The following is a 14,049-nucleotide window of genomic DNA, read 5'->3' as shown; positions in this document are numbered from 1 at the left end:
TGGAGTTTCTATCAAGGAATTTTCAACGAACACTCCACCAGGTAAGGAAACGGTTTCAGGGGATTCGACCACGAAAAGGGAACGTGGGAAATATTTCTTCACTCTGACATCTCCAAAGACAGACACTTTTCTTCCTGGTGGAATGGTGACAGGATGGCGTCCATGCAACTTAACATGATTGGCTGAAATCTCTTCCTGATGACTTAGGGCAACATGCTGGAACAGCAAGATACAGTCACTATTGATATTGGGCCTTTGTAAGAATTCTCTTCCATGCTTTTCTATGCCACCTTCATATAATCTGTCAAGGACATTGGTTCCAATCAATAGGGGAATCTGAGTGTTAAAATGGCAATTTGGCACAATGAGAACTAATGAAGAGACCTGTTCAGCTACGCCAGTGATGCTGCTGGGGAAGGAGATGAGGGCTTGGATATAACCCTGGTAAGGAACATGTTGGCCACCTGCACCTTCTATCTGGAAAAGAGTCTGAATGGGCTGGATGGGGAGGAACGATAAGTGGTTCAAGTAGAATGTCTCTGAAATGGTTGTTACTTGGGAACCGGTGTCAAGGATTGATTCACATTCTATTCCTTCAATGGAGACAGATGCAGTGCAGCGTGGCCCTACAAGTTCACAGGGAAGGGATAGGCTATTTTGGTATCTTTGTCTGTATCTATTTTTTCTTGTCTGGGTTCTATTCATAATATCATTAATGGGTTTGGGACTGTTATGCTGGTACTTAGCTCCTGAACGTCCCGAAACAGGAGCTGCTACTAGTTTAAAGGCATGGAGGTGAGGGTATGCGTATTCCTGTGAGCTTCACGTTTTTGTCTCAGCTTGGTGTTCTTTTGATGGACAAGAGCGGGGTTGGGGGCACTCACACAGTGGGCAGCAATGTGACCATCTCCACCACATTTAAAGCAGAACCATGGCTTGGGAAAACGACGCGTGTAAATTCGAGGTGTGGAGGCATTCATGACCATGCAGCTGGTTTCAATCTGAGTTCTGTTTGGCTGTGGTTCTTCCTTGATGGACAGGGTTGCAATTTGTTTCTTTAACTCAGCTACCTCATCGCGGAGTTTCTGTGTGTCTTCATTTTTGTTTTCGGCTGGGGCTTCGATTCCATAAACAGTGTGGGCATGCACTGAAGCTTTTGAGCTCCCTAGATGTTTCTTCATCCTATCTAGTTTAGCTGAACGACGGCCTTCTTCTGTCCTAAGCTGATGAAGCAATTCAGGTAATGAGGGTGGGCTATTTTTTTCTGTTCAAGCTGAAGACCTAAAATCAACGAGTGGTCCCAGCATCCTCTGCAGAACTGTCTTATTAAGTGTTTTTCTGAATCTACAAGTGAAGCTCCCCCTCTAGAGATGACTTTAGTGAGGAGGGTCTGAAGTCTGAATAAATAATCAGATGGCTTCTCCCCAGAATTCTGGTTTGCACTCAAGAATGCAGCAAAAAGCTCTTCTCCATCTTCTACGACTCCAAAGGCTGATTCGATGTGGTTTACGTACGCAACAGGGTTTGCATTGACACCAAGCGGTTTCACCATGTCAGAAGCTGGACCAACCAAACTCTCTAGAACCTTTCTGATTTTTTGTGAATCGGTGACATAGGTGTCACTTAGAAGCAGCTCAACTTGAGTTCTCCAAGCTTCATAATCTACTTCCCCATTTGGCTTTGGAAGCCTACCTGAGAAGGTTCGAATTTTACTTGGGCTACTGTATGGTTGTGTTGACTCATTCTTAATAACATGTTCTACTACTACGTTCTGGATGCTCGGGGGATTAATGATGTCTTCTTCAAGGCTCATTGAATTACGCATGGATGAGTGTGTGGTTGGAGCACGGTGAATGTCAGATATAGATGGCCGTCTGTTACATTCTTGGGTCATGCTAGGCGTGTGCTCAACATCAATGCTAGGCTTAGTGTCTTGCATAGGGCTGTGTTCCGGTAAAGACGTGTTGTCAGTTTTCTGTGATGCTGTAGACCGAATGCGCCTCAGTTCATTTTTTAAGATGGAGGCATAGCCTGACATGGCACTACCACCAATAGCGCTGAGTTCTTCGAGATATTGCTGGGCTAAGTCTTTGCCTATTTCCTCTTGACATATTTGTCTAATTGTTCTGACATTCCATAGAGTAGTTGGATCAACAGGGCTAGGTATAAGGCCAAGGGTATCTGGGGTTATCCTGGTGATTGACTTTTCACACTCAAATTCTATTATTACCCTACCATTAGGTTGGTTGGGCTCATCCACAACTCTGATGCAGGATGAGATCTTCCCATGTTGTTCGAAGAAGCTTATTATCGTTTCGGCAGAGCTCATTTCATTGACACCTTCAACTAATAAGCAGTTTTGTCCATGGACTTTATACTGATTGCAAAGATCCATATTGACTGTGTTATTTTCAAAATAAAAATATATATAATCAAGTATTTTATAGAGAGGTGTGGTCAGTGGGGTAGTATATGGCCTGAAACGCTAATTAACCAATCTCCTGGCTGGCTCGCCAACTTTCTGTAACCTGCACGACAGGGGAATGGGCCTATGCTTGCGCAGGGACAGTTTACAGTCTAATGTCTAAGTTCAGTGGAGATTGGTGTAGGTTTTTTTCTAGACCGGATTCTAGTACTCACCCCAAAGACAACACACACACTCGTGGGTATAGTTTACAATAAAAAAACCAATTTATTTCAACAGTTCAAAGTAAAGTTATTTCAATATCAATACTAAATTAGATGTGTTATATATACACTACCGTTCAAAAGTTTGGGATCACCCAAACAATTTCGTGTTTTCCATGAAAAGTCACACTTATTCACCACCATATGTTGTGAAATGAATAGAAAATAGAGTCAAGACATTGACAAGGTTAGAAATAATGATTTGTATTTGAAATAAGATTTTTTTTACATCAAACTTTGCTTTCGTCAAAGAATCCTCCATTTGCAGCAATTACAGCATTGCAGACCTTTGGCATTCTAGCTGTTAATTTGTTGAGGTAATCTGGAGAAATTGCACCCCACGCTTCCAGAAGCAGCTCCCACAAGTTGGATTGGTTGGATGGGCACTTCTTTGAGCAGATTGAGTTTCTGGAGCATCACATTTGTGGGGTCAATTAAACGCTCAAAATGGCCAGAAAAAGAGAACTTTCATCTGAAACTCGACAGTCTATTCTTGTTCTTAGAAATGAAGGCTATTCCATGCGAGAAATTGCTAAGAAATTGAAGATTTCCTACACCGGTGTGTACTACTCCCTTCAGAGGACAGCACAAACAGGCTCTAACCAGAGTAGAAAAAGAAGTGGGAGGCCGCGTTGCACAACTGAGCAAGAAGATAAGTACATTAGAGTCTCTAGTTTGAGAAACAGACGCCTCACAGGTCCCCAACTGGCATCTTCATTAAATAGTACCTGTTAGAGCCTGTTTGTGCTGTCCTCTGAAGGGAGTAGTACACACCGGTGTAGGAAATCTTCAATTTCTTAGCAATTTCTCGCATGGAATAGCCTTCATTTCTAAGAACAAGAATAGACTGTCGAGTTTCAGATGAAAGTTCTCTTTTTCTGGCCATTTTGAGCGTTTAATTGACCCCACAAATGTGATGCTCCAGAAACTCAATCTGCTCAAAGAAGTGCCCATCCAACCAATCCAACTTGTGGGAGCTGCTTCTGGAAGCGTGGGGTGCAATTTCTCCAGATTACCTCAACAAATTAACAGCTAGAATGCCAAAGGTCTGCAATGCTGTAATTGCTGCAAATGGAGGATTCTTTGACGAAAGCAAAGTTTGATGTAAAAAAAATCTTATTTCAAATACAAATCATTATTTCTAACCTTGTCAATGTCTTGACTCTATTTTCTATTCATTTCACAACATATGGTGGTGAATAAGTGTGACTTTTCATGGAAAACACAAAATTGTTTGGGTGATCCCAAACTTTTGAACGGTAGTGTATATATATATTTTACTCTATTATACTTTTTAAAAGTTCTTCCTAATATTCTATTTATTGTCTATATCTATCTATATTCTATTTTATACCCTTCTAATATATTACTCATGCAGCCATATTCTACACTAACAAATTAAAGAAAATAATCCAAAATAAAGTATGAGTGCACTCAAAGAAAATAATAAAGAAAAGAAAAGGGGGAATGATTCAGTCTTCCAATCTGTGCAAGGTGCAATGTCCAGATCCTACCACAATCACAGGGGCAAGTTAATGTAGAGGCGATGATGATGAATCCAAATCCAGGGCGATGATGGGGGCAATCCAAAGGGGGTATCCAAGGGTTCCAAAAGGGTGTAGCAAGGGGGGTTGTTCGGGGTACTAAAAAACCAGTCAGGATTCCAGCAGCGTACAAAACACAAGAGAAAAGAGTCTTCCTTCTTCCTTCAACGGGAGATCATCTGTCAAGGAAGCTTCGTGGGAGGGATCTTTTTTGTCGTAGTTCAAATGTCCTGTAGCTCAAATATCCGTAGTTCAAATATCAATAATTCAGGTATCCATAGTCAAAGTTGTCCGTATTTCTAAATATCCGTATTTCTCTTCTCTATTGTCGACGGTTGTTTGCATGGTTTAAACTCTGTAGCTCGTGTGCCTCCTCGAGGCTACTCGTGGAACTTACATACGTCACAGGGTACATGTAATCATGTGGGTTACACTATTGTTGATTTTTCTTTTTAATTTTCTTTCACTGGTATCTATTCTGCTCCGTTAGTTGGTTAAGCATCCTTGCACTCTGGAAAGAGGCTTTATACATAAAATGCATTATTTCATTATTAACTCATCTAATCTTATCTTATCTCATCTCATCTAATCAATCTAATCTTGTCTCATCTCATCTCATTTAATCTAATCTCACCTCGTTTTATTTAACCTCATCTCATTTTACTCATCTCATCACGTCTCATCTCTTCGCTCTCATCTCATCACGTCTCATCTCTTCTCATCATGTCTCATCTCTTCTCATCTATCTCATCACGTCTCATCTCTTATCTCATCATGTCTCATCTCTTCTTATCTATCTCATCTCGTCTCATCATCTCAAAACATCTAATCTCTTCTTATCTATCTCATCTCATCATGTCTCATCTCGTCTCATCAATCCCATCACGTCTCATCTCTTATCTATCTCATCTCATCACGTCTCATCTCTTATCTATCTCATCTCATCATGTCTCCTCTTCTCATCATGTCTCATCTCTTCTTATCTATCTCATCTCATCACGTCTCATCGCTTCTCATCGCCCTCATCTCATCGCATTCATTCGTTTCACTGACCCTCTCCCTCTCCCCTCTCTCCCTCCATTCCTCTATCCCGCGTAACACTCACTTCTTCAGCAAGATCTCAGAGGCTCCTTTGCTGTAAAGCCGGAAGGAACCATCGGGCAGCTTGATCACTGTGCTCATGGACTTTCGCACTGAGTTGAATGTATACACCTGAGAGAGGAGTAAAGACGGGGAGCAAGAGGGAGCGAGATTATTTACACTGATAAAGCAAAGACATGTTTAGCTTTCTTTGTAAGTTGGCAAAGAAAATACATGTAGTAATCTACAATAGAATGAAATGGTTTATTTAAGATAATTATCTTTATTTCTAACTTTCTGGGTCATAAGTGACAGCATATATGTGATTGTGTTGTGACTTGTAAAGGTGAAGGGTAGTTATGGGTCTGTACCTTGTAGAGTTTTTCCTCAGGGATCTGCTCTCTGACCGGGGAATAGTCCTGCTGCAGGTCCAACACAAAACCCAGCAGGCCACACTCTGTCTTGTTGCCAACCTGCTTAGCCAGACCCCCCTCCACATCAGGCGGCTAATGGAGTGAGAGAGAGAGCGAGAGAAGCGGGAGAATGAAAGAAAGATAGGAAGGAAAAGAGAAAGAGATGGAAGATGAGAAAAGGAGGCGGTAGTGCAAGGGGAACAAAAAATAAAATGCCAAAATGAAAGCTGAAATTATTCAAGAATTTCTGAGAATTCCCCAAGACAGAAGGGCTGCTATCAGCAAGATAGATATGACATCTTGAGGCAGGATTGGGTTTCTACAAAAAAAAAAACAAAAAAAAACTACTCTGCCTTTTCTGATGTGTCACTCACCATGATCTTGGAGGTGTAGGCACTGTTGATAGCAATGGCATTGACCAATAGTTCCAAGGTCTTGGGGTTAATCTGTCCTGAGTCTGGGATCATCCGGTGATGCACGTCACCTGAATAACAACAAGTACAACTCAGTAATGCCTACATAGCTAAAGTAACATTTAGACTGTTAATCTAAGCTAGTGTGGTTCACCAACCCTACGTCAGTGATTTAGTTTAGAGTGCTCTCTAAAAAATGTAGTCAAACTCTTTCTATGTCCTGACAAGCTATCAAGTAAGTAGATGCACTGAGAAAACAATCCAGTCTTGGTGGCCGCCCTGGATGCTGTAAACAGATGGGATATTTTCTTTGTTCCTGCTCCTCATTAGCCAATCAGGAGAGTTCTTTACAAGCCAGTGTCTCCATTGGCCCCTACTGGTTGTCAGTCAAGGGCCCTGAAACACCAGGCTGACGGTCGGCTGTTGACCAATGTCGGGCTATCGGTGAGCGTCTGTGATCCTAGTTTTTGTAGTCAGACCCCTGTCGGCAGCTTTTCGGCCGATTCAGCATGTTGAATGGGCGGAGCCCGTCAGTGAGATAGATCACTCTGATTGGCTGTTCTGCTTAGTGAATCAGTACAGAACATACATGCTAGTTGGCTGTAATCTTTGAGGTGTGTTCAAGTGCTACTTTTTGGCCCAGCCAGCAGGCGATGTGAGGCGATGCAACAGTCGGCCTTCATCGCTGCTATTCAGTTTAGTGTGTCTGGGCCCTTAGACAGAAGTGGGGGGCGGATTCTTTACCAGGATGTTTTCAAAATATAGCTAGCTAACTTCGCTTACTTCCCCCCAGGATCACTTACCCCTATTTTAACTGTCACCCAATTTGAAAAGGAACATAGTTACAAGTTACAAAAGCAGCAGAGGACCAAATATAAATCTCTGGGTTGAAAAATATTGTATTCCACACGCAGAAGCAGACTCAAAATGCTACGCCTCAACTTACCACCTTTTATGGCCCCTTGAAAAGACAAGACACTGTACAGTATGTAGGCCATAAAGTGGAACTAGATTATACCTTTCCTGTAATGTCAATGATTTCCACTAACCTATATACGTTTGCACCACAGTCATGCGGTTGGTGGTGAGGGTGCCAGTCTTATCGGAGCAGATGGCTGTGGCATTGCCCATGGTCTCACACGCATCCAGGTGACGCACAAGGTTGTTGTCCTTCATCATTTTCTAAATGTGACAAAAAGAAAAGAAGCAGGGGATGAAAGAATGAGGGGTTGGGATGATGTGACAGAGTGAAAGAGTAAGATGAAAGGCAGAGAGGCAGGAAAAAAACATTTTTACTGTTCACTGTTATTCAAATACATTTGACATGCAAAAAATTAGACAAACAGGAGAAACAAAAGAAAGGAAGAGAAACATCGGTCGGGATGGTGGGTTCTCTTTCTTTTTCTCTGTTACACACATACAACAGACCGAGGTCAAATCATATTTCAAAGCATTTCTTGTCAATTTTTTTTTTAGTTAATTGTCATACTGGGTGGGAAGGCTTGGCAACGTCAGGATTAATCACTTACCATTAAATGTAAGAAAAAGCCACTAAACTGACATTCCTAAATGTCTTTGCACTGACTTTTAAACACTACTAGATTCTTACCTAAAGTATACACATGCATAATAAGAGAGGAATACCTTGACAGAATAAGCCAAAGAGATGGTGACGGCGAGAGGCAGGCCCTCAGGGACGGCCACCACCAACACAGTGACTCCGATGATGAAGAACTTGACAAAGTACTGGATGTAGACTGGGGTGCACTCTGCCAACCACACATGATCTGGAATAAACACCACCCTGTGTTATTTCCAAATATTCGACCTTAAAGAGCAGGTATGTGTAGCAGCCAAAACTGTAACCAAAACTGTATCCAAAACTGTAACAAAACTGTAACCAAAATTGTAACAAAACTAACAAAACTGTAACTAAAACTGTAATCAAAACTGTAACAAAACTGTAACCAAATCTGTAACAAAACTGTAACCAACTGTAACAAAAAAAACTAAAACTGTAACCAAAACTGTAACAAAACCATATCCAAAACTGTAACTAAAACTGTAATAAAACTGTAATCAAAACTGTAACCAAAACTGTAACCAAAACTGTAATCAAAACTGTAACCAAAACTGTAATAAAACCGTAACCAAATCTGTAACAAAACTGTAACAAAACAGTAACCAAAACTGTAATCAAAACTGTAACCAAAACTATAACCAAACTGTAACCAAAACTATAAAAAAAAACTGTAACAAAACTAACAAAACTGTAACAAAACTGCAACCAAAACTGTAAGCTTCCAACATGGCAGGCAAATCTTGAAAGTAATAAGATTTGGGATCTAGGACGACTTGAAGTGCGAGAGATTCTTTCTGTTTGTGTGAGCCTGTGTGCAGGCCCGCCTTAGTGTATACATACATTTGTGTAATCTAGGATAGAGTGTGCATTTGCAATTTTTAGTTTTACGTGTTTAAAGTCCAAAAAGACTAACCTTCAACAACAAACGTCTCGATGACAAAGTAGAGTACCAAGATGATCACGGTGATAGCTGACATCACTAAGCCTGTTGGAGGATCCGGAAAGCAGCCTGGTCAGTCAATGTGCCACTCACTGATTCGCTCTTGTAACTTGTGGACATCTCTGTCCGTCATTGAGCCATACATTATGTGTAAAAGTGCTTTACCTGCTTTGCCAATCTGAACGGCCAATTTGGTGAGTTTGCCCTGCAGGACACTCTTCTCTTTCTTTGGAACATTGGTCTTCTTCTTCTCTCTGTCTTCCACCTCTCCTCCTTCTGCACTCTTTAGAGGTTGCATTTCCATGGCAACGCCCCCATCCTGCTTCTTAGCTGAAGCAAGCATGAACAAATGCGCACGTGCACACAAAGACCCATGTCTGCTTTAACATCACAACTGTGAGTCAGGTAACATCCCAACCAAACCCTTTCTTTGATATCTATGTACACAAGCATGCACAGACACAGCCACATGCACAAGAATATAATTACACACTTACACTTACACACACACACACACACACACACACACACAGTTATAACTTCTTACCTTTGTTCTGATTGTTCTCCACAGCTCCATCAGGTTGCTTTCCTGATAGAGACAGAGAGAGAGAGAGAGCGAGAGCGAGGAAGGGAGAGAGAGCATGAGGAAGGGAGACAAAGAGAGAGAGCGAAGAAGGGAGAGAGAGAGGAAGGGAGAGAGAAAGAGAAAGGGAGAGAGAGAGTGAAGAAGGGAGAGAGAGTGAGGAAGGGAGAGATAGTGATGGAGAGAGAGAGATAGCATGAGTGTGAGGAAGGGAGAGAGCGCGTGAGCATGAGGAAGGGAGAGAGTGAGGGAGAGACAGTGAGTGAGGGAGAGACAGTGAGGAAGGGAGAGAGTGAGGGAGAAAGAGAGAGTGAGGGAGAGAGTGAGGAAGGGAGAGAGAGAGTGTGAGCGTGAGGAAGGGAGAGTGAGTGAGTGAGGGAGAGAGAGAGTGAGGAAGGGAGAGAGAGGGTGAGGGAGGGAGAGAGAGGAAGGGAGAGAGAGAGTGAGGCAGGGAGAGAGCAAGACAAACTACGGAACGAGTGTTCACATGTGTAAATAACTGTAAGTAATCAGCTTCTATATGTGATGTCACGACAGGCAAAAACCTCACTGCCAGAAAAACAAACAACCACAACCAAACAGCACCACAGCACCTATCTTCACACACTGGGTAATGAGAGACATGTTTTATACACGGGACTCTAGAGATCCCTGTCACGCTCACTCCACCACCAACTAGGCTCCATTCATGGGCTCAGGAGAGGGGCAGGGCGGGACGTACAGCTTCATGGTCACATACCATTGGTGAGTGTAGTGTAACTGGCGTCTGTTGCGCTGAGGAAGTGAGTACTGTCCTCTGTTTGGAGAGGCAATGGAGGATGTGTGAGACAGGGAGGTTTGGGGGTATGTGAAAGGATTTGGTAAAAAGGGAAAATAAAAGAGAAAGACAAAAGAATGATACATTCAAATTAACACGGAATATGGAAACATGCATGCACGTGTCTGTATGACCAGTCATGTTTTTGTAATAGACGGTATAAAAGTCAGCATTCTGATCGAACAAGGCCTGTATTATAAAATAAGAGGCACATCAAAAAATAGAGAGGAAAAAAACAAAACAAAAAACAACCCTGCAGCAAACCTCCGTTGCATGAGGAAAAACTAACAAGTTATGGCCTTTGTAGATCTCTAATGAATTATGTATCGACTCCAGTAAATGGCTGCCTGAATGATCCAGCCCACGGCGGCTGATGCACTGACTGCAACCTATTGCAGTGCACAGCTCGCACTTCTGATGAAGGAGGAGGAAAAGCTTCAAGGCTTAACACACACACACACACACACACACACACACACACACACACACACACACGCGTGCGCGCAAACAGAGGAACAAGTTAAGGTAATTTTTGCAATCGTAAGTGTTCTTTTGATTGTCACTGACCTTTCCCCTGTTTCACCGTAATGCACATTCCTACACATGTGAGTGCATACCATTGTGGTATTGGAATGAATGAGTGCACCAGTAATAATGATATTGGCCTTAAGTGCCTCTCAAACTATATGTAGCCTTTGTTATTGTTGTCTGCAGCTCTTCTCGGGCTGAAATGACTTCCACAGCAAATTTTCAGCAGAGACTAATGCTTCATCCGTTGACTAACCAACACCCTCTTCCCTGAACCTCTCCCGAGCCATGTCTCCTGCTCTTTCAATAATTGATTCAATCTGCAGCCGCTCTCTCAGATTTAAAGGGGGGGGGGAGTATTGTAATACCGATGGAGATAGGAAAGAAAGAGAGGGCAGGGGAGAGAGAAAGCAAGACAGGGCAGGTAAGTGAGGTATGCAAGAGATGAAATGAGACAAACAGACGGGGGAAAAGAGTGAGAGGGAGGGAGGGAGAGAGAATGCCAGACTTCCGAACATCCTTACCAAGTACAATGTCTTGAGCAAGAGCCAAATTGGATTTATACCAAAATACCGCACAACCGATTATATTTACACCCTACATACCCTAATGGATTAGCATATAAACCAAAATAAAACCAAAATTTATGCCTGTTTTATTGACTTCCGAAAAGCTTTTGATTCTAGTTGGCATGCAGGACTGTTCTACAAATTTATTGAGAGTGGTGTAGGGGGTAAAACATATGATACTATTAAATCAATGAATTCTGGCAATATGTGCAGCATAAAAATTAGCAAAAAAAGAACAGAATTCTTTACCCAAGGGCAAGGCATTCATCAGGGCTGTACCCTCAGCCCTGCACACTTCAATATCTACATTAATCAGACTCATGTTTATTGACCATGTAGGTTTGCACAAACATTGACTTTGACCCCGGTTTTGTGGCTCTCTGTGTACTTAACATAGAATAACAACGCTACAACACAACAATCTTCACATATACACACAAGGATTGACTTATACAGGTGAAATAAGAGGTGATAAAGTGCAGGTGCAGAGAATATATCAGAGATGCTGAAATAGATGTTAGCAGGATACCTGCCTGAGGTAGATGGACGTGACAGAGTGTACCAGTATACGTACAATGTACAGTACAGTATGTACAACATAGCTGGATTTATTGACAGTGTTAAGCATTCATTTGAATTAAAGAAACCTTTTATATCTGGTTGTTTTGGGGTACAGTGCTCTGTAGCACCGACCACAGGGGAGGAGTTGGAACAGACCAGAGTGTAATGGGTCTGCAGTGATGTTGCCTGCCCATTTTCTGAGTCTGGAGGTGTGTAAGGCCTGAATGGGGGACAGGTTGGCACCAATGATTTTCTCTGTAGACCTAACGGTCAGTTGTAGTCTGTCCCTGTCCTGTTGATGACAATTTATTTGTTTTGTTTAATGAACTGCCTATTATACTAGAAAAGTCCTCTGTCCCCAGTATAAGTCTCCACCATCAGGAGGTGAAATGCCTACTGTTTGCAGATGACCTGGTTCTGCTGTCCCCCACAGCACAGCCGAGATCTACTAGAAAATTACTGTCAGAACTGGACCCTGACAGTAAACCCCAAAAAGACCAAAATAATGTTATTCCAAAAAAGACCTAAAACTCAGGATGTTCTACCAAAGTTCCCAATTGGTACAGAACATGTAGAGTGCAACACACACTACACATAGCTAGGATTAAAACTAAGCTCAAATTGACATTTTACTGAAGCAGTTCATGAGATGAGAGGGAAGGAATACTGGGCTTTCTATACCATAAAAATGTACACACAGAAATACCAATTCATGTTTGGTTAAAATTAATTGGGTATGTCGTCGAACCAATTGCACTCTATGGCAGGTAGGTATGGGGTCCACTTACAAAACAAGATTTAAGTCAATGGGATAAACACCCCACTGAGACCCTGGATGCAGAGTTCTGTCAGATTCTCATACACGTCCAGAGGAGAGCTACAAACAATGCATGCAGGGCAGAATTAGGCCAATACCCACTAACACTAAAAATACAAAAAAGAGCAATTATCTTTTGGACACATCTAAAACTAAGTGACCCCCTCTCGTATCAATAACAAGCCCTGTAACCCCCTTACTCAACTGGTCCTGAGGCTAAGACCACAAATCTGCCCCATAAACACTCCTCAGGAACAGAACACATCATCAATAAGACCCAATCACATTAAGAAACAGTTAAAACAAAACTGCATCACCTATTGACAAACATAAACACAGAGCAACATGCAATGCTGTCTGTCTCTAAACTGACACTCCACCATAGCACATGATGTGAGCACGGTGACTGATCACCAGCTAAAGAGAACCTTGACTGTGTGCAGACTGAGTGAGCACAGGCTTGCTATAGAAAAGGAGACAGAGGAAGACCTGCAGAGCAAAGGCTATGCTGTCAGAGAGCCTGAAACACAGCTACACCCCCTCACCACACACCAAAAGTATAAACATCCTAGAGAAGCACATTTTAAACAATTACAATTAATAACAAACGTTTTTCTTAATCTATTAGATGAAGACAAACTACAAGTCCTACTAGGGGAAGACCCAAAGAGCTGTAAGTTAGAGGCAGTCTATGTTGCTCCCTGCCATAAAATGAGAGGTAGTCACCTGACACAAGTTGTTGCTGTTATATATGATGACAGTTTATTTGTTTTGTTTTGTACCATATTCCTTTGCTGTACTATGTTTCTTTCCTATACTATGTGTCTTTGCTGTAGTATGTTTATTTGCTTTAGTATGTTTCTTTGCTGTAGTATGTTTCTTTGCTGTACTATGTTTCTTTGCTGTAGTATGTTTCTTTGCTGTACTGTTTCTTTGCTGTACTGCTATTTTGCTGTATTGTTTCTTTGCTCTGTACTAAGTTTCTTTGCTGTAGTACGCTTCTTTGCTGTACTGTTTCTTTGCTGTAGTAAGTTTCTTTGCCGTACTATGTTTCTTTGCTGTACTGTTTCTTTGCTGTATTATGTTTCTTTGCTGTACTATGTTTCTTTGCTGTACTGTGTTTCTTTGCTGTGTACTATGTTTCTTTGCTGTACTATGTTTCTTTGCCCTGTAGTTTTTTTTTTGCTGTAGTATGTTTCTTTGCTTTGTACTATGTTTCTTTGCTGTAGTAAGTTTATTTGCTGTACTATGTTTCTTTGCTGTACTGTTTATTTGCTCTGTACAATGTTTCTTTGCTGTACTGTTTCTTTGCTGTAGTATATTTATTTGCTGTACTATGTTTCTTTGCTGTACTGTTTATTTGCTCTGTACTATGTTTCTTTGCTCTGTACTGTGTTTCTTTGCTTACTATGTTTCTTTGCTGTAGCATTTTTATTTGCTGTACTATGTTTCTTTGCTGTTGTATGTTTCTTTGTTGTACTGTTTCTTTGCTCTGTGCTGTTTCTTTGCTTACT

At 41.7% G+C, this 14,049-nt stretch overlaps 1 protein-coding gene across 7 annotated transcripts in view; it reads right to left on the bottom strand.

Moving 5' to 3' along the window:
• Nucleotides 1-14,049, bottom strand: part of atp2b3b (ATPase plasma membrane Ca2+ transporting 3b) — a 99,047-nt gene that overhangs the window by 48,411 nt on the left and 36,587 nt on the right. For 6 of the 7 annotated variants that reach the window (XM_056273306.1, XM_056273309.1, XM_056273307.1 and 3 more), the window contains 8 exons: nt 9,208-9,249; nt 8,826-8,990; nt 8,634-8,705; nt 7,783-7,925; nt 7,188-7,320; nt 6,100-6,209; nt 5,684-5,818; nt 5,338-5,444 (listed from right to left, as the gene is read on the bottom strand). In XM_056273306.1, the coding sequence (XP_056129281.1) occupies nt 5,338-5,444; nt 5,684-5,818; nt 6,100-6,209; nt 7,188-7,320; nt 7,783-7,925; nt 8,634-8,705; nt 8,826-8,990; nt 9,208-9,249 (907 nt within the window). The remainder of the gene's footprint in view (nt 1-5,337; nt 5,445-5,683; nt 5,819-6,099; nt 6,210-7,187; nt 7,321-7,782; nt 7,926-8,633; nt 8,706-8,825; nt 8,991-9,207; nt 9,250-14,049) is intronic. The other variant, XM_056273312.1, reaches the window with a different exon arrangement.

Source organism: Lampris incognitus, chromosome 2 (genome assembly GCF_029633865.1).
Source record: "Lampris incognitus isolate fLamInc1 chromosome 2, fLamInc1.hap2, whole genome shotgun sequence".
Classification (NCBI taxonomy): domain Eukaryota; kingdom Metazoa; phylum Chordata; class Actinopteri; order Lampriformes; family Lampridae; genus Lampris; species Lampris incognitus.
Note: the sequence above shows the minus strand (reverse complement) of the source record. Positions and strands in the feature narration are given on the sequence as shown.